Source organism: Malurus melanocephalus, unplaced genomic scaffold (assembly GCF_030028575.1).
Source record: "Malurus melanocephalus ecotype Western Australia unplaced genomic scaffold, MMel_1.1 scaffold_13, whole genome shotgun sequence".
Classification (NCBI taxonomy): Eukaryota; Metazoa; Chordata; class Aves; order Passeriformes; family Maluridae; genus Malurus; species Malurus melanocephalus.
Window position 1 is genome coordinate 1,452,774 of NW_026623245.1, and position 22,800 is coordinate 1,475,573.

The window sequence follows — 22,800 nt, forward strand, 5'->3', positions numbered from 1 at the left end:
CTGCCAGGAGGTAGCAGCCTTTTCTTTGCAATGCACTCCGATCTGAAGCTTTAACGTGGCTGATTTTTAAGTCCYCTCTAAATTGGCGTCTCTAAAATAGCGCCGCTTAATGAACTAGGGAAAACAGAAATCTAAATGGAAGGTCTATAAATGAAAAATCTTTAATGTTACCTGGTTAATGCTAAACCAGMGCTAATCCCAAGGGTCCACTTGGGACAGCGCTGGTGCTGTGGCGATCCCGTCCAGACACTACAAATTGTGTGTGACGAGTAAGGACCGTAATTTCCTTTCCGTATATTTGAGCTGTGTATTTTATGCTCTTTGCCCATAATGTGGGACCTGTGATAGTCCATACACGTGGTTTTCCACAGGCTTGCAAGATCACGCTGCCCTCAGTATCTTTCCTACATTTATTTGCTCGTTTATGATGCTGAGTGTTGAAACAAGTAAGTGTTCTGAATTTCAAAGGCTGGGTACTGACACCTTGTAACACACTGACACCTTGAAATGCACAGGGACCTTGAGTGTTTCTCCATGGGTAAAATGGGAAAAATAATTTCAAAAATAGATCACAGCAGGAAAAAAGCTTAAATACCAAAAGTTGTGCAAAGCGCAGTAAAAGCAGTCAAGGTTCCTGCACAGAGAGACACAGTGGGAAGGAAGGGCTGTCACAGGGGCACCATGAGGGCAGCACGTCCTGGGACTGCCTGGGATTGACCTGAAAAACATTTTATTGGAAAGATAAATTTAGCATGTGAAACAGTCATCAGAGTTTACCACAAATCTGCTTTTTGAGTTGATCTTCCATTGCATGCTGCCTGGAAATCTTCCTGTGTGCTGCTGTAAGGCTCTGGGAATTAGCGTGGGATCATATTTTATCCACATGTCTCTTAACCACAGAGTCATACTGTTTTAATTTTAAAAGCTTTATTACAGATTGCCCGTTTTTCTGAAGGGCAAACTGAAAACAAATAATTATTGATGTCACAGGTCATGGCGATGGTTTGGGTTGTAGAAATATTTTCCAACTATGCGGCCGTTAGAGCTTGGCTTTGTCCCTTAGTGGCAAATCTGATTATTACTGGTTGCCTTTAAAAAAATACAAATTATGCGGTTCTCGTTTTTAGGGCATATCATAAATAGTTTACTTGTTTTGATTTTCTTTTTAGCTCTGAATTTTTTCAACTTTTTTATTTAACAGCATTTTCAGCAAAACTGTACATAAAGAGCAAGCCAGAACTTGAAATTACACAGAGGACATATATAAAAAAATAATAGGCTAAATTGAGACAAATACCTGTTTGAAACCAATTTTTGAACCAAATATAGYTCATACTGGATGTGTGTCGAAGCAATGTGTTAATGTCACTATTTGAGAAGGAAATTGTTTTAAGGAACGTGACGTGTATTGAAATGTGCGGGAGGAGAGGCTGAGGCGGGATGGAGACATATTACACCCACTCCTGAACAGCAGGGGTTTGTTCCTTACCAAAAATTAGTGCGAATTTAATCATTTTACCCGTTCCTWATGGCTAGGAGCCGCCCGTGGGCGGGCCCGGCACGGCGGCAGGGGCGGAGCGGGACAGGGCGCGATGGCGGCYGAGCTGCGGGAGGAGCTGGAGCGGCGGCTGCGGGAKCTGGGCATCGCCACCGTCACCGCCGAGCACCCCCAGGTACGGCACCGCGCTCCGGCCTTCTCGGGAGCCCGGATAATCCGGGAATAAAACCCTGCCTGCCAGCGGGGCACCGTGGCATCAGGCSCCTGCGCGAGTTTTTGGCATAATTGTCAGTGGGGAAGTTTTCGTCACCTGACGAAGGGCCTGGCAGAACGTTTGGGGGGTGGATTTTTTTGGTCGTTTTGACTCTCTTTGTGCCTCCATTTCCCCCCCCTTTCCCCCTGCAGTTCCCTGGCAGTTTAAGGAGCTTCCACCCACTTCTTTCCGCAGCAATCAAGACTTTTTCTCGTTCCCAGTTACGAGCCACATCATTCCAGTGTTTGGAGTGAGGTGGCAAACGAGAGCGCCCCCAGTTCTGCCTTTAAAGCGAGGCATTGCTGTACGCACGAGACAGAAATGATTCTGAAAGCGTGCTGGAGCAGKTCGTCACATTTTATTTGTGTTCTAKTAACATTTCTTCATAAAATGGTACAGCTTTTAGGCCGAGTAGAACATTCAGTATTTTCTAAATATTTAACAAAAGGTATCTGCCAGCACATGACTGGGAGTCTAATGGGATATGGAGCATGACACCACGCTGGTGCTGTTTTCCAGGTGTTCACTGTTGAAGAAATGATGCCCCATGTCCAACACATGAAAGGAGGTCACAGTAAAAACCTGTTCCTTAAAGACAAAAAGAAGAAAGGGTTCTGGCTGGTGACTGTCCTGCACAACAGGCAGGTCAACTTAAATGAACTTGGTAAAAAATTGGGCGTTGGAAGTGGAAACCTAAGATTTGCTGATGAAAATGCCATGCTGGAAAAGCTCAGAGTGGGCCAGGGCTGTGCCACACCCCTCGCCCTCTTCTGTGATCAGGGAGATGTAAGACTGGTGCTGGAYGCTGCCTTGCTTGAAGGGGGCCACGAAAAGGTGTATTTTCATCCAATGACAAATTCTGCAACCATGGGCTTAAGCCCTGAYGACTTCCTGAAGTTTGTGAGATCAACAGGCCACGATCCCATCATTCTACATTTCAATGAAGACATTATATAGAGGAAGTTCACTTTTCTACTACTACTCACAGATTTTGTGGAGCAAAACTGGTGAAAATCTTGTTACAAATAAAACTTTAAAAAAACTGGCTTACTCCTTTATAATTTTTTTTTCAGTTGTGTAAGTTTATAGTGTATAATCTGGTGAGAAAAAATACTACCTTTGAGTTATTAGAAGTTTAACAATGTTCTTAAAAAGGTATTTTGCAATCTACCAAGTAGCTAGTAAGTAGAAAAGGCATTATTTAAATACTTTATAATCTTTACCAATAAATTAATAAAACTGGGGTTTCCAGGGCGTGGGACTATCCGTGAAGGTTTAAACTTGACATCACAAGGAAAGAACAAATTCCAAATTGTAGAACACCTGTCAATACTCCCAGGACAGAGATGGGGCAATTGTGTCCCTACATGCATTTATGCCAAACTACACATTGCTTTTATTCTTACCTAAAAAACAACTTGCCTATGCTACAGGAAACACATTTGATTGTCATTTTTCAGCCATGGTGTGTTGAAGACAGAAGCAGCAGAAACTCCATCAAGTCCATTAAACATCCCATGGCAACAAGCAGCCCCCAAAATCCAAAGCCAGGGGAGCAATGAGTGAGGGATGGAACCTATAGGTGATGGGGGTAAAGGCTTTTGCATTCAGCCTACAAAAAATGTCACGTACAAACGATGTCTCCAGGGCAAGAACATCAGCACAGGCTGGGATGAACAGAAACAAAAACTACAGGAGCATGAATTACAAGCACATAAAAGGATTTGTGATCTTGGATGAATGAACAATTACTGAGTATGAAAAAACATCATCTAGGGCAAGGCAAGTTCCTTCACCCAGAACCTTACCACAGTTTCCTTCATTCTGGAAGGATCTGGCACCTGTTCTCAGAGCTGTTAGTGACAGAACACTTCACCACCCAGCAGTTTAGGTTCTCCACCTYTGACAGACACAACCAACCCCATCTATTCTGAGAGCCATGTCCAGTGAGAAAGAAGTGACCAAAATGCCAAAGCTGTATGAGAGTCAGTAGAGAGATGTCCGGATACATGTGATTTTATAGACTGAAGTGAATATCTGATACTTAGGAATACTGGGGTGATGAATGAGCTCTGGATTGACCAATGCAGAACTAAATTAGCTCCATATTAAAATACATTAAAATATGTCTTTAAAATTTATCTTGCTCTCTGCCATTCACTCTCCTTTCCCCTTACGTCCTTTTCTTCATGGTACCCCAAAATCCCTTATCACTTAAAAAAAACCAGTATCAGATTTGACTTGCCAAGGTTTTTAAATGTGGAGTGTTTTAAATGTGACAAAYTGAAGGATGTGCACAATCCTGTAATCTGCACTGACTGAAGTGCAACTACCTTCGTTCCTCAGAAGGCATCCTGCAACTTGTCTCAGCAAAAATAACTACCATGCTTCAAATACTATATTTGGCAAATCTAKAATGATTTCTTTTTGTATTTACTTATGAAATCAGTGTGGGTTCTAAAAAAAAATAAGTATCAAAATAACGTACAGTTAAAAGCTACCCAGCTCTACACAAATCACACAGAACAAATTACACATGGTCCAGAAAAATTCTGCTACAGTTTTATCAGTTTCCTTCCAGAAGAAATAGTCACTGCACACATCACCACRACACCAATACCCTTCCAGTAACATCAGTTTCCAGAAAAAGTGTGCATAAATATACACAAAATAAGAATAAAAATTATTTGGTTTGGCATTTTAATAACATCATTAATAAATGTATACAATGACAAACATTAAAAAAATCAATGTGTAAAGGAAATTACAGTTTTAAATAAGAGCTTTAGAAGTTCTGTTTCACACCTAGGTACATTCCTTTAAGGCAGTTTTATTAATATCAAAGCATTATTTACATATACATCATCAGCTACCCCTAAAAATCACACATGAGCTCCTTTGTTAGGCTGCATCATGTCCCGGACAAAGTTTAGAAATAATAATAATCATACATGTTGGGAATGTTACTAAATCCTCAGAGACTATCAGAAAAGTAAGTATAACATACATAATGTATGGCATGAGAACCTCCTTTGTAACCTGGAACTGGCAGTGATGTATTTGGGATTCCTGGGGTACAAAGGGATATTTGTGCTCCTGTCTGCACAGTCCCACAGCTGCCATTTGTTTCCCTGGGATTGGGAGTATCAGGAACTGTGAAGCTGCTCCCAAATTAAATTTACTTTTTACTTTATGGGTATAGACTGGGAAGATTAAGAAAGGAAGAAGAGGGGAACCAGCAGAGCACAGAGAGCCACCTGACTCGTTGAATGCCGTGGAACTTCTCTGCAAAACGAAGTGGACAGCTTGGGAAAAGCAGAGCTGGTCAATGGAATGGGAGGGGATCCCCATGTGATGGAAACAACACATCCAAGTGTGGTGCCCAGCAGTGCTCCACACAWGGGAGTGTGTGCCAGAGTCATGACAATGACAGTGAGAGTGTCCCCAGACACAGCCACCTGCTCAGATCCTGGGAGCACAAGCAACATTTGGCACTGCAGTTTCAATCTCTTGGTTCAAGCCATGCGGCTTCCTATAACAGTAATGTAACAAATTATTCAGGGTCGGGGGTTTSAGCTGCATCAGTCCTCTGTCAGCAGAGTGAGGAGAACCTCGCATTTCAGGCACAGGCCCTGAAATGAGCTTGAACACACAGTCATTTAGACTTAAGAGAGATTTGCCTRATCTTTATGGCCTTTGATTTGTCTGTCATACACGCTACACCCTTAGTATAGATCTTTTAGCTCATGTTACCATAAAAAAAATTCAGAAGAAAGTATTTTTAAAGAAAGCAAACTGAAAAATTCTCCCTTCTAAAGCTTATTGAGCATGCCTCTTTTTTCCCCTTTTTGACACGATTTCATGCTTTTGAATCTRCTGAACTGAATTCAGCAGTGGTGCTCATCTTCACTGAGGAAGCTGCAGGCAACACTATTGCACCTGCTGTTAGACACTCGGAGATGACACAGGGAACTCAACCCTTTACATGAGGAGCAGGAATGTACTTACTGGCTTTTATAAAACAGAACTCAYTCTGGGTTTCAGTTCCTGTCCACTTCCTTTAAGCTGACTGCAAATCTTTCCAGACAAATATATGCAACCACCAAATGTACCAGTAACGTTTTTTGACTTTAATGTAAATCAATAATGAACAAAATGTATCTAGTAAGAGATAACTTTAAAGGGAACTGATTGTAAAATGCATATGATATTATTTACATTTCTTTTTGCCATCAAGAAACCTCCTAAGCCACAATCAGCTCATGTCAAAAGACAAACAGTAAAAAAAAATTAGTCAATACACAAACGTTGTAAGTCTTATCTTGGAAATGGCATTTGTGGAAAACAGCCTTATATTAAAATAAAGTTATAGAAAAACCATACCTGACAATTTCCTGTCAGAAACATCTGAACATACATATGCAGAGTAACTTGGGAATGTGAAAAACACAAAGGACAAGCAATGTCTCTATAATACCATTATCCCATGACTCCCACTTGTTAGTTACCAAGCTTTTCCATGGATGTAAACAAACTTTTCTCTTGCAGTATGCAACAAAAATCAGCATAAACTTTCTTAAGAGCAATTTCATGCAGATTATGCTAACCAAATAAGGCAGTGAAGCGCCAGTAGCTGTGAGGTTTTTGCATCTGTACATACAGTCCATTTCAACAAAATTCTACAGCATTTCCTTTTGATTTACAGACGTAAATATAAACTGCTAGTTATGGGGTTTTTTGGCTAATTATTAGCAGAAGCTTAAGCAAATCAGTGGCTAATTTCAAAAACAGAAGATGAAATAAGTTTTGCTTTGTTTTTTTTTTTTTCCCCGGAGTAATTCTTGAGACCTTAAAATCCTTGGTCCTTAGGGAGATGAGAACTGTCCTTTATTCAGTAGATCTTAACAGTGCAATGTGCAATAATTCCTAAGACCATCTACACATTTTCGGCAGTAGACTCCAGTAGAGCTCCTTGATTCAAGGAAGGAAGGTAGGTAGGTAGGTTTTTATTTCTTGCCTGCTCTAGTCACGAAGAATGTACAAAATTCCCTTAATTTTTATTAATGATTCCTACAGTCGCTGTCTTGTTACTTCAGATATAAAGGCTTCACACTGAGATACTGAAGGACACTTTTCTCTCTGTGTTCAGTCGAAAGGCAGAAAGAGAAAAGAATGTAAGAAAAAGCTTTAGGTGTAGAGGCACAACACACAGAGTTCAGTCACTAACAGCACTAACAGCATGCACCAAAGGGGCTCAAGAAGTCGAGAGGAGGACAGAACACCAAAACCAAGCTTTATAAAAAGGCAGATTCCGTGGGGTACTGAATACTCAAGAGTTTTGTTCAACTATGCGTTCAGATTTACCTGTCCCTGGCTAAAAACTGACTTCAGTATTATTTCTTAATGGGATTTCTTTGAACTTTCTTCTTCAGCAGATTGGAAAAGTAAAAATAAATGTCATTTTTACAGGCAAAAAGCTATGCGGGACGAGGTTCCCTGCCTCTGGAAGAAGCTCTGGAGAGCCACCAGCCCCGGCCTAATGAGTGAGCGCGAGAGAAGCCGGGTAAGCAAGCAGTATTTACATCTGGTTAATGCAACGTGCTCTGGGGCTGAGATGGAATGCTGTTAGTTTGTTGTAAATGAAATTCATCTCATTTACAGATTGGGCAGGAAACTCACCACTTGGCCCACAGCTCAGGTAGTGGGTAATAGAATTAGGAGCTTTGTTGCTCCCTAGACCTGCTTTTTGAATTTCTGCTTTCTGGGATAGCTTCCACATCTGCAGAGAAAAGCATTTCAGGTTATTCATTGTGTTTATCAGGACATGAAAAAAACCCTCATGCATTAACATACATTCTACTCATTAGGAGAGCAAAAGGATATATAAACACTTTCCAGTTGTTTTTAAGAGGAGAGGACAGAGGAGAGGGACAGAAGAAACTCACGGCAAGTGCCTGCTTAGCTACACTCACTAACATTCATCTGAGCATTTAGAACAGCTAGGTGTTATTCCTAAAGCCACAGTCAGGTATGTCACCTGTAGCTATACCAACCCTACATTTCTGCATGTATGGAAAGAAAAGTAAWGAGGTGCAATCACAGCTGACTGACCCTAGCAGAGAACTTCCTTCATTTTATTTCGATCTGCTGCACACKGATGGAAACGCTCACGTTCAGTTCCACAAACCACAAAATGGTCTTTGCATGCAACAGCTTGAACATGCAAAACTGAATTCACAAATCACTTGAAAGCAAAGCATCAAGCAAACCCTGAGCCAGGCAAACCCCAAACCAGGCAAACTTCGACTGTAAGCGAACAGCTGAGCTTGAACAACAAAACCTTTCTGGGCAGGAGCCATGTATTTAGTGTTTATCAGTACCATGCAAAGTCCTAACTTAGCATTGTATGAGGCAGCAGGGACCAAGGACTGAGCAAGAGCTCCATGTGTTTCACAGCCTGCCATGCACATGGCTGAGAAGCAGCAACAATTGGGAATGAAGGGAATTCCACATAACCTTCCACTACTTGAACATACATAAACATTCATGAACTTCTTGTTAAAGACCAAAAAGTGGAGGAAAAAAATGATCCTTCTGTCCATGACAACATTTTCTTCCTTTCCTATGTAACAAACAAATGTTGGTAARTCATTATTCAGAGCCCTTAAACACTCCCTTGCAGAACACTTCTGCTGCTGCTMCTGAACTTAGTGGAGCAAAACCAGGAGCACAAAAAGTTTTTCTCAGAACTGAAATCCATTACAAATTTATAAACCAAAGCAGAGTGGCTTGAGCTGGACAAAGTTAGTCTCCAGCTCCTGTAGATTGAATACTCTAGTCCTCTAGGGCACTCGGACTGTTATTCTGAAGCCCTTGGGGTTTAAGAGGGAAGCTGGGGACAATACTGGATGTTTTAGTAGTTGTGACTAAGAACCTAAGCAAGATGAGGAGGTAACAGCACACCTGAGAGCTGCTCTGACTTCTGCAACCAGAGTCGACCTAAAGCAGCTACACACCTTATTCTGACAGTGTCTCTGCAGGGAACAGGTAAGAAAAACCAGACCCTGGCAGCATAGGGTGAATTTGTTACTAAGTGCTCTCAGAACCAGGACTGTAATTCCTTAAATAACTTCAAAATCTTTGTGCACAAATGGGCTGGGATACCGGTGCTCTTCACCTCACACCTAATTCTAAGGACTGGAGTCAAATGACACAACCCAAGATCAGAACACTGGTCTCGCTCTGTAAATGTGTGTGAAATTAGGATTATATGTATCAGATTTCTCATTCTTTTACTGTTGAGACAGTTCCAGAGGRAATACAGCAGTAACTGACCACTTGCTGTGCCCAGCACTGGAGACAAGTAAGAGATTTATTAACCTAGTAACAGCACGTGTGCAGACCTGGGGAAGGACTGTGTCACACCGTGAAACAGTCATTTTACTCTCCACAGACGTTCAGTACCCTCCTCTTGTTCCTTGAAATGCAGGGTTTCCTATCCCATRTAAAACAAGAGCCCTTCCAGACTGTCACATGGGGTATCTGCTGCTCTTCCTTGGGAAACTGCAGATTTGCTGCCCCTCCCTAATTAAGCACTAAGGAATTAAATGTTCAGCCCAAACAATGGTTCTGTAACTGCCACAAAACTACTGGCAGAATGAATTCAACTATGAAAAGCAGAACGTGACATTCACTATTTTCARTATTTGTTTTCCATTTTAAATATTTCCCCCCTAGCTATATTATCATTCAAGTTTTTAATACTGTGTTTTAGCTCTCACAACTGACATAACTATGTCCTCTTGTGAAGAAGTGCTCATGTCTAAAGCATTATGTAATTATAGCTTAAATCTGATACAATTTTAAAGTCTGTTTATAGTCACCATTGAGAAGTTTCAAGCATTGGCAGAGACAGTGGCACATGAAGTAATTACTTTTCAACATTTCTCTTTAGCTGCTCATCTGGAATTGAAGTAGTTATTTACTGAAGTATCCATATCCTCCCATAACCTTGCAAGCAACTTTGTTATTTTGTCTTTTATTTAACTGTGTTAATTTAACATTTTTCTGTTATTTTGTTACACCATTTGTTTTCTGTTATATCAGTGTTAATTCCATTGGGAAGAAAAAATTAATTTCCACYATACTCGAGACACATTTTTATTCCTATACATCACAAGGAGCCTGTTATTTGACTCCTGATAAAACCAAACACTTCACCATAGTTGTACCCACGATATGGAAAGACAAAGCAGACCAAAGAGAAAAGGTAGAAAAGGCCATTTTTTCATGACAAGTGCTGCATATTATGTAACTTCATCACCTCTTTGTAAGAATTATCATTTCCGTTCAGGATTATGAATGGTCTGTGTGTTTATTACTCAGTATGTACAGTAAATATTAATTACTGTACATACTGAGTAATAAACAGAGTTACTATGCAAACTAGAGGCACTGAATTACTGGGATTATTGGGCACTTGTTCCTTGTGCATTTATGCCATGACACTGCATAAATGAAAAGGACCAGAAGACACTGAGGTTCCTCCAAATAGTTCTTTTCATTAGTCCTCATTTTTGAAAGAAAATGGAAAAAAAGGTTTTTTTTCCTCTAAGTAGATGCTCAATGTACTCCTGATAGCCCTGAGAGCCTGAGCACCACTGCCAGTACTGTCCTTGTCCCAGGAATGCTGTTCCCTGCACTGTTCTGGGCATGCGCTTGGTTTAACATGCAGCAGTAACCAACAGGAAAACACCAAAATATTTGYAATGCGTGACAAATAAAAATATAGCTTGTATTATGAAGGCATGCAAAATATACACAGTGCAATTAATGTTTCATGCAAACTTTGGTGGGGTTACAATTCCACATTCAAACATGCCACAGTCCACAGCTGTCGTCCGCAGGAACCACCACCCGCGATCAACCAGGAACGGTTCCTTCATTGTAGGGAAGTTTTCTCTGACATCCAGTGGACATGGAGAACACCTCTATGGCATGTTAGACTTATACAGATTTAACAACACAACTTTCTTTCATACACAGCCATACTCGTACCACAGGGTCTGGTTATCTTCTGAGACCAGCAGTGGGGATTGGGCCTCGGCAGCACCGGGGCCAGAGGCAGGGACAGGGTCCCTGGTGAGAGCTGCCCGCGGGTCACCCTGAGCCTTTGGAGCAGCACAAGGCTGTTCCTGGCTCCTTGGCACTGACCTAAATGCCGACACGTTTGCCTGATCAGCCGCTTTGGAGGTGGACCTCGGGGGCAATCCACTTATATTGCTGACTAATTCAGTGTTAAGGGATAAAAATGGCTGGGGAGCAGTGAAGGATCCTGTGCTGCCATTCCCAGATCCACTGACTTTATCCCAGAACACAGTTGCACTTGGCAAAGTCCTCTCATGACAACCTGGCCTTTCCATCCTGGAAGGCTTGAAGAGCTCAGTGTTACCTCCTAAATTATGTGGTGTGAGCGAGTGAGCTGCCTCTCCCTGCGGGCCACGCTCCACCCTGCCAGGCACACAGTGAACAAAAGGAGAGGACACCCGGAGTGCCGAGTACTCACTGGAGGTGGGTGGAGCACTCCTGTCAGCCGGGGCCAGGGYTGCATCCACGGACACGGGCGGCCTACTGTCCTTAGACAAAAAATCGTGGATGCTTGTCCTTCGGGTGGTTCCTTCTGCTGTGGAAATCACACTGCTGGCACGAGGTAAGGTGGCGTAAGGGTTGCAGTCCCTGGATTGTCGCTGGGTCACACTCGCTTGGATCTTTTCTTTCACGGATCTGTTTTTCCCCTGGGCACCAGGAGTGAGTTTGATTGGAGAGCTACTGAAGTAGAGATCTTCACTCTTCCGGAGGCTGGGCCTTACCAGCTGTTCTGGTTTAAGGGATCGTCCATCTGAGAAATCAACTGTGTTTCTGACACTCAGGGATCTCACAATCCCACAGCCAGCTGCCGGCTGCTTTCGCAGTTTCTCCCTCCCTGCCAACTCCGCAGACTCAGACAAGCTTCTCATCACTTCATCTAAAAGATTCTCTTCACTTGCAGATTTAATCTGTAAAAATAGAAAGCATTAGTTTCTAAATGTATTTTTTTCCTTTTCTTAAGCAATTTTTGTGGACATAGATGAAGAACARTTCAACAAAGATTTGGGGTTGTTAAGATTTCTCAGCTCTAAAAGCAGTATTAAACATTTATGAGACAGGAGTTTTCTGTACAGTTTACAAWAAASAGTTTRGGCAAATAATACTCAGACTCAGTGRAAAAAGACAGCTGTTGTTTTAAAAATGGTATCAGAGAAAAGACAGAATTAAGCTAAAGGCATTAAGGAAATGCTCTGGCAGAAGACCGGAAAAAGATCTCTTGAATACCCTTCCATCCAGAAAGATTCTGTGACACTATGAAAGGGATTCTGGGATTTGTGAACAGCAGTGGACCTGGCTTGATAACTTAGGTGGGGTTTTATTTTAAATTGCCAGGAGAGTTTTGTCTAATGCCTAAACCCCAAAAATCCTTGTCAGGTTATGATGACAATTTTAAGTATGTAACCAAAAAATGCAGAATCTTCTTCAGACCCAAGTCACTGCCCCAAACAAGCCTGAATCCTCACCCCCGAGAGGCCTCAGTCACAGTGACTGGCTGGCTTTATCCTGTAGCAGGATATCCTACAGGAGTTTGGGCAGATCTAACTCAAGAACTAGGGATGCAGAACCTGGAATACCACCAGAGATGGAGTGATTTGGGGCTTCTAAGAAACTGTCACTGATTTACAGAAACATTTTGTTTGCCTCACTCCTTGATTTCAATAGCACCAAGGTCACTTTTAGTTTCCCAGTATTGTTAAGAAAATGAAACTGAAGCAGACAAGAATCTCCTCAGGGAATGAAGCCAAACATCTTCCTTCCTGTTGATGTAGGACAGATGTGACAACAGCTACTGCTGGACTGGAAGAAGAGTGAACCTATTCTGAGCCTTGGCATCCCGTGCACCAGACACTGAACAGCTTTGTCAGTACAGGTCAACTTTCCTACCCAAGCCAGCAACCACAGAGGGTCAAGCTGCAAAATTCCACAAGTTTCGTGCCAGTGGAATGGGAGAGTGCATCAGGAGACAGTGCACATGAGCTCTCAATGCAGGCATGACCAACAGCTCCAGCAAGTTCTTTATGSAATTCTACTCACTGTGCCTTGCATTAATTCTGGCCCACTGATGGGACACTACACAGTTAAATACTCTTGAACTGACCTCATTGGAATTACTCTTGTTGCTTTCTTCCAGGAACTGCTGCAGGGTGACAACTTCACTTCCAGGGGAGCCCATTTTGATCTGTCTGCCACGACTCTCCAGCGTCTCGGACATTCTGTGCTGGAGCACAGGGCTAGACCTGGTGTGACCCTTCAGGTACTGGATGGGGCTGCTGCTGCTGCTGGACCAGGCCTCGTGCTCATGGAGCAGGCTAAACTCCCCACTGCTGTGGCTCTGGGGCCTGCTCTGGCTGTTCACTGCACCTGCTTTGGGGAATATGGCATTAGGTATTTCCATTAGAAATATACAGGAAAGCTGTAAACCTGTATAACCTTTTCAAATCTAGAATGTCACCAGATTCACTTAACACTCATTCTATTTAAAATACTAAAGAAAAAAAAAAATCCCTCTCCTGACTTACCTTTTGCAGCTCTTCTAACATGACACATTTTTTTTTTAATAAAAACTACCTTTCACTTATAATCTGGGCTTCCACCTAGATAATATTATATTCCAAGAGGCTAAAGAGAYGCCTCCACTCTTGATCAGCATCACTGAGAAGCATATGGTAATTAAATGCTAAAGGAAAGATTGAGTGGAAAGAACTACTCAGGAATGCTTCTTCTCCAACAATTCCTGCTGTTATTCCTAGTTTGTTACAACTGGGATCTGAAGGAAGCACATGGTGTTAAATGCAAAATAAATTKCACAGTACCAATTCATTTTGTCATTAACTATGAATTGCTTAAARAATACTGATGGATAATCAAGTATTCCCAACTTCAGGTTACTCCTGAGAAATGAAATTAAGTTTGAACCAAGAGAAAATGTTTACACTGAAAATGCCTAATCCTGTAGACACTGGGCGAGGAGGGCCTCAAGGAATCTTTTACAGAAGGGAGCAATCAAACAGATATAAAACAAACTATTTAGAAATATTCACCTACCATTCATTCCTAAATTTCCAAACAAACAGACACCATTTAATAGATGCAAGCCATGAATATTAAATGAAGTCTTCATCTGGCAGTGCATTAATCTAGTCTGTACAACAGTCTCCAGCTAAAAAAAGCCATTAGATACAAAAATGTATCCGGGTTCTTAATATATAAAATTTAGAGACTAGTGATAAACCCAGGAACGTTATTAATATATTAAAACTAAAAAAATTAAAGTTTGTGTCATGAATCACATGTGCCATTTTGTCCAGTTGTACAGCACACAGCTCACAGCAGCAGTGCACATGCAGGATGATGCTTGGAAAATAAAAAAGGAGCAACTTCTCAGCTYAAAAAGGTTTTAAAGAATTTGGGGGCGAATTCTTATTTTGTAACATTGTTACCTGGGTTAGGTTTGGTTTAAAATAGTTGGCAATTTAAAAACTAGTATCACTCCTTTAGTATGYATTAAAACCATAAAATACCTGTGCTCCTAATCTGGGCAACAAAGGCTGTGAAACGCTCAAGTAAAGCACATGCTGTGGTGTGCAGTGGGAATTTTTTGGTTGTGGGGGTTTTTTAACCTATACAGATGAGCTTACATAGAGAAAAGAATGGAAATGAAGCACAGATGTGAATTCACCCCCAGCATACCTTTGACTTCATGGAGTGAAGCATTGTTATTGCTATTGCTAGTGGATGTCCTGCCACTATCAAGGCTGGCTGGTCTGGAAGCTGAATGGAAAATTAGGAGACACCGTGATGAACAACATTTTAGCAGAGGACACGGCACCTTCACATTCTGCTCACAGAATGCTCAGAGGATCATGCAYGACCTCCCAGGCTGAACATGCCCATGGGAACAAAGTGGTTTCTTACAGATCAGAAAGCGAAGGAATTTCCAGGCAGTCCAAGAGGACACTTTGGAAAAGGGCACTACAGGAATAGCATGGTACAAAGGAGAGGAAAAGAGAAAGAGTGTAGTTTAGAATTGAAACGGAGTGGTCAGTGGGGAAGCAGGGCTCAGAGAGGGGCATGCAGGGGCTGCTGTGGTCAGGTCACTTACAACAGATCTGACAGGGAACCCTGCACAGGGCTGCAATGCCACGGACAGGAGGAGCAAGAGCATCTGCACAGATAAAGTCCTGTACTCCTAAGCCAATACAAGGGAAATGCACTGTTAGTAGCCTCAAAAATGTTTGCTGCTTGTACTCATTGAAAATGTTTATAGTAAAGTTAAAACTTCATTTCTATTATTAGCCTATTTTTCACTTCAAAGCTTTGCTTGAAGGAACACATAATGATTTGATAAACTACAGCACATGGCAAATTTGGGGTTCACTCAACAATAAACATTGAAAACTCAGGCCAAATTTGGACTTGATATTTTAGGACTGAAATGCTAACTTCCTTTATTTACTATTAACTCCAAATGGAAGTTAAAACATTTTCCCACTAAAGAGGAAAAAATGTTTTGATCCTGTTCAGATGCACTTCACAAATACTTTCTACCAGAGAYACAGAACATCTGTCTGATGTAGTAAAGAAAGAAAGGAGAATCTGAAGAAATGATACAATACATTCGAGAGATATGAAAATCTGAGAGCATGCTCATTGCAATGATGCCRTTCAATGTATTTTCACAAATTCATTAACATTCACATCATATATCCTTAAATCATTTAATTAAAGCTCACATCTTACCATGAACTCTTGATCCTGTACTAGAATCATCACTAATACCTTGTGGACTTACATCTTCAAAGGATGTAGTATCTACACACAGAGACATAAAGCAAGATGTAAAATAAAATAAAACGGAAAGATTATTAGAATTCTTATCATTGGTATAATGGTAAAAATTAAAATATTTGTCAAAGCAATCAATTTTGACATAGGAAACATTCTTAAACCAGTTCACTACTTAGCACTGTAACTCAATTATTAAGATTGAAAAACTTAAAACATAAGCAAAATCAGTATTTACATAGTGACATCATGGTGCAAAAAGCTTCTACCTATACCTTTATTATTTAGCAACTGCTTGGATCTGAAGCCTGTGGAGGAGTTGACAGTGGCAAAGTTGATAGCTGTAGTAGAGAAGGCCATAGCTCCCAATTCCTTCCTCCTTTTACCCGTGGATATATCATCAGGACCCTCCAGATGCTCAGAACTACCTGTCCATTGTCCTCCTGCCAGGACCATGGACTGCACCAGGTCATTCATGGCTGGGATGCAAATGAAAGCAAATGATCAGCGTGGGCAATGTACCTGCTCCGGTTCTTAATTTGCATTGCAAAGGTCGGACAGTTTTCTAAGCATTAAAGCGCCCGTAGCCGGCAGGAACAAACCACACCCCGGGTACCACATGCAACCGGCTCAGCGGGAGGRARGGAGGGARGGAGGGGGCACAGGCTCCTGCAGCCCAGGGAGGTGCTCAAAACAGGTTTGTCAGCGGGATCGCCATGCGCCAGGTGTTGTTAGAGGCTCTGACACGCTGCTTGCCATGAGAAAATGGGATGAGCAGGGACAAAACGGGCACAGGTGCTCATACAACGGAGTGCCAGTGCTGACACGGGATCCTTGTACGGTGCAGGTTACTGCAGGCACACTGGGGTTTACAGAGCAACAGAGAGAGGATCTGAAAAATACCACATCTGATGATATTCACCTTTAGTTCCCCAAACTCGAGAAAACTGTCCACCCCTCATTATAAAATAAGACAAAACAAAAGAAATCAATGCAACATTTTGGCAACGAGAACTGATGAACACTCGCAGAGTGACAGACCACCAGAGAGCCTCGCACAATCTCCTACACTTGCTTTAAACAAAAAAAATTACAGTGACTTCTTAACAAAAGGCTTATGAAACGTGTCATTTAAAACTATTTCCGTTAACACAGTGCACTGTAAATTTATATACACATGGGGCCATGTGTATATAGACATCTATGTATACAAATATATGCAGTCACAATGCACTGAATAGATTATATGCACGTGCATGGGAACATGTGGCTATGTGTGTGTCCACAGCTGCACAGATATAAAGTATTCAGTGCCAAAGTTTAAAAAAARAAAAAAAAAAAAGGGGGAAAAAAGTAAAAAGCTCCAGCTCCTTGTATCGTAGCAGGACTTGCACATTGCAAAAGAGGAGGAAAAATAGAGCGCAGTCCAGGGAGAGGTTAGTGAAAAATTAGTAACGGAAGCCAGTGTAGCCATTGAGAAGAAGCTGAACTGTCATAAAAGTCTTACACATGGAGCGACGGTAGAAGGCCTTCATTTTGTCTTTTTCCTTCGGTCTGTTCCTCAAAAAGGGCAGTCTTTTCAGTGCACCCACTTTTATGTCATAGCATGAGGAAAAACGGAAACAGGGAAATGAAAGAAAAAAAGGGAGAAGAACAGATGGAAGTTAAATGTTGAAACTAAGGACAGAAATGAATGTTTGAGTTTATCCTAGGTATGCTATGCTAAAAGCTATCAATCTCCTGTTTCTGGGTGATCGTGAAATTTGAAAGCTACACTGGAACAGAGAAACTACACTAGGAAAACTTCCACAGATAACTCAGAAATGCACTGAAAATTACAGTGCAGAGGGTATCACAGTCTGAAGCTCTTGAAAAAATAAATGCAACTTTGCAGGTGACTACATGAATTGAACACTATATAATTTTTACTGTGAAAAATTAACTKTTTTTTGAACATAAAGAAAAATGTGAAGAAAAGAAAGCTGGAAATGAAAGCAACTCKAAGTACAATTTCTATGTTAAAGTATGTTCACGTGAGTATTTTTTGGGGTTAACAACTTCTCTAAAGCTTTGCCTGCACATCTAGGAGGACACARTCTAATATCAGTCTTTAGTTCTTCCATTTTGAGCTCAGTAATAACTTTGGTCATCTACTGTCTTGTAGAAGACCTGCGAGGGCTTTTGGATCAATCTAACTTGTGGGGAAGTATTTTGGCAAAATACTAAAATCAATCTGTTTCAAATGCACAAATATTTTAGCTGAAAAAATACCAAAGGAAAAAAAAAAACAAAGCAGCAAAAGAAAATCCAAATGTGAGTGTTGCTGTAACATTTTGGGAGGGCCCAAGGAAAACTGAGTTAAATTCTACCAGGAGAATTACAGAGTTAAAATTACAAATAGTATTAAAAGAGGGAGAAGGGGGAAGTCACGAGTTAATCTTGTCCTTGGAGTCAGGAACTCTGCATTAGGAACTGCTGACCTGCCTTGGGTAAATTTGGGGGCTGATGCCAGGTAAAGGAACTACCATGTAAAGATCCAGAAGGAGACACACGATGAAATTCCCCACAAGTGGTGAGTTCTGCAGAGATGGCAGCAGTTCTGGTTTCTGCAGGGAGGTCTGTCAGACCATGCTCTGCCTGGTTTCTGTCTCTGCAGCCCCTTCTGGGARGTGTCCCCTGCTCCCCCAGCCTGACATACAGCAGTTCTGTTTACAGAGCAGTGCATATATATCATATATACCATTTACAAGTGCACATGAGCTACCTGGCAGTGAAATATTCCTCCCTCTCCATCAGCTATTCCCGTGTCTGCACCCACAAGAACAGGTTCACAAATCAATTTAACCAAAGAGGTCATTCTGTTCCATTTCTATTTTTTGTCATCCAGATGACACACAATTCTTTTGTAACTTCTTTAATCCTTTACACACAAAATAACTCATCCCTCTGTAATCCTTTATGGAAGATAACTGAGCCTTTGTAACAAAAAACTCCTTAATCTTATGAAACAGTAAGCAGAGGATGCTCAAGAACCCTTTGAGTCATCTGTCCTTCCTGTCTGTTAACACACATCAYCTCCAAAAGGGCTGGCTTATGCCTTTCAGCAACCGTGTCCACCAGAAAACTCCCCTGCAACCACTGACGTCCTGGAAATCCTGCATCAGAAAGGTAAAATGCTTGGAGGGGGAATCAGGTGAGTAATGTCTGCACAGAATTCAACTCACTGAATGTCCTGGAATAGTAATAGGAATTAATACTGCAATGGCAGAGCTAMAGCAGAAATTAACTACTCTCAGTATTCCATAAACACCTTCTTGCTTTCTGAAATGACAATGAATGGCTAGTATTCCCGAATTCCYGAGCAGGAAACTTTCCATTTTCTAACTCTCCTGCTTGCTTGAAATCCTCTGGGGAATTCTATATTAAAATCCTAACATTGTTCTGTTCGTGCACAGAAGAAAAYGAGGTAGAAATCTTTAAAATGCCTTGGTACTAGAAAATGGAGCCCAGAACAGTTCTTTTATTCCCTCTGTGACACAGCATATCTGCTACTGGTGTTCCTAGTAGAGATGACAGTTTACTGACAGCCCTAATTCCTTGGGAAGTTGTTAATCCCCTGAAATGGCTTAAGCAGAAGCCAGCAAAGGGTATCTGTATTTCTCCACAGCAAACCAAAGTCCCCTCTGCCTGCCTTGGGTTTTCTCTGGAAAAACTCAGAACGGTCCTGTCTTGTCAAAAGGAGAAGCTCTGCATAGAGCAGGTGTCAGATCCACAGCACTCACCAGATCATCAGGGGTTATCGATAATAACTTGCAGGTAGTACCCAGGAAGAAGGAGGCTGTACTTCCAGCAGGCATGAAAAGCCAAGGTGAAACCTTGCAGGCWGGAGCACACACTTCCTCCTGCAGGATTAACCTGTGCTGGGACAGCAACTGCAATCCAGCCACCCCCTCCTTCCCAGAGGGATCASACACAGGCTTTGGGCACGCTGTGAGACCTCAGGTGGTGTTCTCTGAGAACAGGGTAACCTGATTTTTGTGCCAAGATCACGTTTTCCCAGRGAGATAACAGCTCTCTTGGAAACATTTGCGTGAGAAAGTGGCCTGTGTTGGGAAAACACAATCTTCATCACCACCCACAAAAGAGGAGAAACTACAGCTGTCACACAGCAAATACTTTTGGAATCAGTATCTCTGACAGGGAATGTGGGCTGTAAACCCTGTATATCCTGGAGATCTCAGATACTTAGTCCTCCAGCTCAGGAGAACACTGCTGGTTTATGCCAGGGAAGGTGAGCTGCCTTCTCCTGCCTCCTCAAGGACACGCAGGACGTTTCACCTCGGCAATTCCCGCTGGAACAGCTCCTTTCCCAGATGCAGGAGATCAGGGTGGCACAGAACTCCTCAGAGCCAGAGCTGCCTTCAGCTGGCATGGAGAGCTCCAACACCTGAGCGCTGGCACAGACAGGTGGCACTCACACACTTGCTTTCTCCGGGAGCGCCTTCAGTGGAAGCTGTTACTGCCAAACTGCTTCCCATGAAAAAGAAAGGACCCAAAATCACGGGATTTAGGATTTACAGTCACTCTAGGAGCAGAAGAAATACACTGGAAAATGTACACCATAACCAGCACTCATCACACTGAGATATTCTCTCTGCTTTGTGAGGCACAAACTGTCTCRGAGACTGTCAGAGCTGAGTTGGCACAAAATGCATCCGAATTCTCTCCAAAACTCTGGTTTCCATGGCGACATGTGTAATGGAGGAAGGTTAAGATCCGGAATTAGATCAGCCCTTCCAGTTTGTGGATAAATACACTGGGATTAAGAGGAACATGAACAAGGTCCATGGAGTAGAAAATTAATGAGGTCTGAACAGCTTCAAACCCCTTTAGAGGCTCAGCCACCGTAACTGCAGCCGTGGCACCCCAGGAGGGTAACTGCACACTACAAGGTCCCAAGGATCATGCAAAGAAAACTGTCACAGAAAAGCCCTTCCAGAACATGACATTGCTGACACAGATGCAGATGGGCTGAACCACAGCGTGCACACTCAGTTCCACTGACACACATCCAGGACAGCTTCAGTCACTCCCCAATTCCACACCACTCACAGTTGGGATGTAAAAGCAACAGTTGCTTTCAAAAAAAGTTTAAAAGTACCAGTTTTGAAGCTTACACTGAAAAATGCTGAGCTTCCCAAAGGGAAAAGTTAATAACAACAATGTACTTTTGAACTATTTTCCTCAGTTATTAAAAAAATACAGATCTTTTTTTAACTTTCCCTAAAACAGAATTTTTGATGTTTTAAACTTTGACTAAGCTTCTGCAAGAAGCATAGAAGAAAAAAAAAACCCATCATAATGGCTGTCATAATTTCTAACACAGCAAATTCAGAGCTGGCACAAACCCCAGACCTGCTGTCTTTTGAAACTCAATACATTAAATTTAAAAGCAGTAGTGCAAAGACTGGAAGTGACTGTTAATGCACATGRTTTCTGATGCTTTTACATGCACAGCCAAAATGCTTTTGGTGCATAGTTATTAAATAGAACCATTACATCCTGATAATTTGGCTGTAATTCTCTCAAGTTGTGAGAAACTGGGCAGTTTATGATTCATCCCAAAAGCAGAGAACAAAAAATATAGCTAATAAATAACAATAAACAGAATCTGGCCTTAAATTTCATGGGCACCCGAATGGGATGGCTATCATATCTTCCAAGGTTAACAAACTGCATCTGGAATACTAYATCTAATCACACTTCTGTAAATCCTCATTCTCCCTCTCAGCCACTTCACTCCAATTTTAGGATCAGTAACAATTCCCATCTTTTTAACAGGTTGTGTTTCTACATTAACAGTTCTCGTTACATATCCAAAATTTAGCAACGTTTTCCACTGTTGGTTTTGTGAGATGCTTGGGGAACACCTCCAGACAGAAGGTGTTCTTAGCAACTCAAGGATGTTAGCACAGCCACAGCTTGGAAAACACTTCCAAGACAAGGGGAAAGAGTCATGCTGGGACAAGAGGGAGAAACAAAAAAGGTCCTAGTGGTGACACCTGATGCTTTATCCCAAATCCTGCTCATCTGACCCAGTACCAGTGCCTGCTTCATCTTACCCAGGCACTGTGAGTGTATTTTAACATTTACATTTTGAGACACACAGAAATGCTCAAAACTARTTCTGCCCAACCACTCCAGGGAGTTTGCAAGAAGTTCTGTCCTTAATAAATTAATTCAGGCTTCATTCCTAAAGACTTAAAAATGATCTTTACAAATCCTCCAGAACACACAGTCTTTCAACATTTAGTCGAGGTTTATTGATGGAATGAAGTGGTTTGCAGTACTCACTACTACTCTTTTTGGTGCCCAGGGTCTGCCCATCCTCCAGGGAGTTGGAGCCCACGGAGGAGCTGTCCTGGCTGTCCTGATGGGGCAGCTGCAGGAATCCCTCGCTGGATTCGGAGCGTGTAGGCGTCAGCGTCACGGACTTGAGGCGCTCACGATTTCCGTCCTTCTTGGACTTGATCAGCTTCCTCATCTTCAGGGTGATCCAGTTGCCCCTTCTGTCATCAGTAACAAAGCACATTTACTRCATTTGTAATGCATTGCTTATGCCTGCAGATTCTCCTAATGTTCATGCAAGACACAGACTGATTCTGTTCCCCTGAATGTAARGGAACCTCAATTTTCAGTGGGAACAGAACAGGCTTGTTGTGCTTTAGAGCTGTATTTTATTTTTACATYATGTTCATCAGTACCTTCTTGGTGGAGATGGCTCATAAAATTTATACTGATCCATTATCTTCTCCTCCAGTTTCTCCTTCTGGCGCCTCAATTCATTTAGTTTGTCACTGCAAACAGAAATTAATGATAATTTATGCTTCAAAAGCGTACACAGGGTGCGTGGGCAGGATGTTCCTAYGGGAATCTGTTATCTGAAAATTGTCACCTTTTGTGAGGAATTCTTATATAACATTTGTTTCTTATTGAAAAAGCAAGAGATACAGCAAACAATCAATCAGTCTTAGGCTTAACTTTCTGATATAAAATAGAAAAAAATTCAATTTGCCCTTATCACACATTCCCCATTTTTAAATTAAGTACTCTGTCT

The 22,800-nt window shown here is 41.8% G+C and overlaps 2 protein-coding genes and 1 long non-coding RNA gene across 3 annotated transcripts in view; 2 read left to right on the forward strand and 1 right to left on the reverse strand.

Moving 5' to 3' along the window:
- The first annotated feature begins 1,545 nt into the window (after positions 1-1,545).
- LOC130583098 (prolyl-tRNA synthetase associated domain-containing protein 1-like) lies at positions 1,546-2,779 on the forward strand. Its single transcript, XM_057382218.1, has 2 exons — positions 1,546-1,673; positions 2,271-2,779. The coding sequence occupies exons 1-2, from the start codon at positions 1,593-1,595 to the stop codon at positions 2,706-2,708; spliced, it is 519 nt and encodes a 172-aa protein (XP_057238201.1). The 5' UTR covers positions 1,546-1,592; the 3' UTR covers positions 2,709-2,779.
- Positions 2,780-6,826: 4,047 nt separating this feature from the next.
- CCDC88A (coiled-coil domain containing 88A) overlaps positions 6,827-22,800 on the reverse strand; it is a 62,351-nt gene continuing 46,377 nt past the window's right edge. Inside the window, exons 24-33 of the mRNA XM_057382229.1 lie at positions 22,448-22,540; positions 22,038-22,252; positions 17,191-17,274; positions 15,959-16,162; positions 15,639-15,710; positions 14,589-14,669; positions 12,997-13,262; positions 11,317-11,806; positions 7,431-7,530; positions 6,827-6,890 (exon numbers count right to left, since the gene is read on the reverse strand). Coding sequence (XP_057238212.1) covers positions 7,466-7,530; positions 11,317-11,806; positions 12,997-13,262; positions 14,589-14,669; positions 15,639-15,710; positions 15,959-16,162; positions 17,191-17,274; positions 22,038-22,252; positions 22,448-22,540 — 1,570 coding nt within the window. The 3' untranslated portion in view covers positions 6,827-6,890; positions 7,431-7,465. The remainder of the gene's footprint in view (positions 6,891-7,430; positions 7,531-11,316; positions 11,807-12,996; positions 13,263-14,588; positions 14,670-15,638; positions 15,711-15,958; positions 16,163-17,190; positions 17,275-22,037; positions 22,253-22,447; positions 22,541-22,800) is intronic.
- On the forward strand, positions 6,885-13,452 carry LOC130583116 (uncharacterized). Its single transcript, XR_008966403.1, has 2 exons — positions 6,885-7,314; positions 13,030-13,452. It is a non-coding gene; the product is annotated as an uncharacterized LOC130583116 (long non-coding RNA).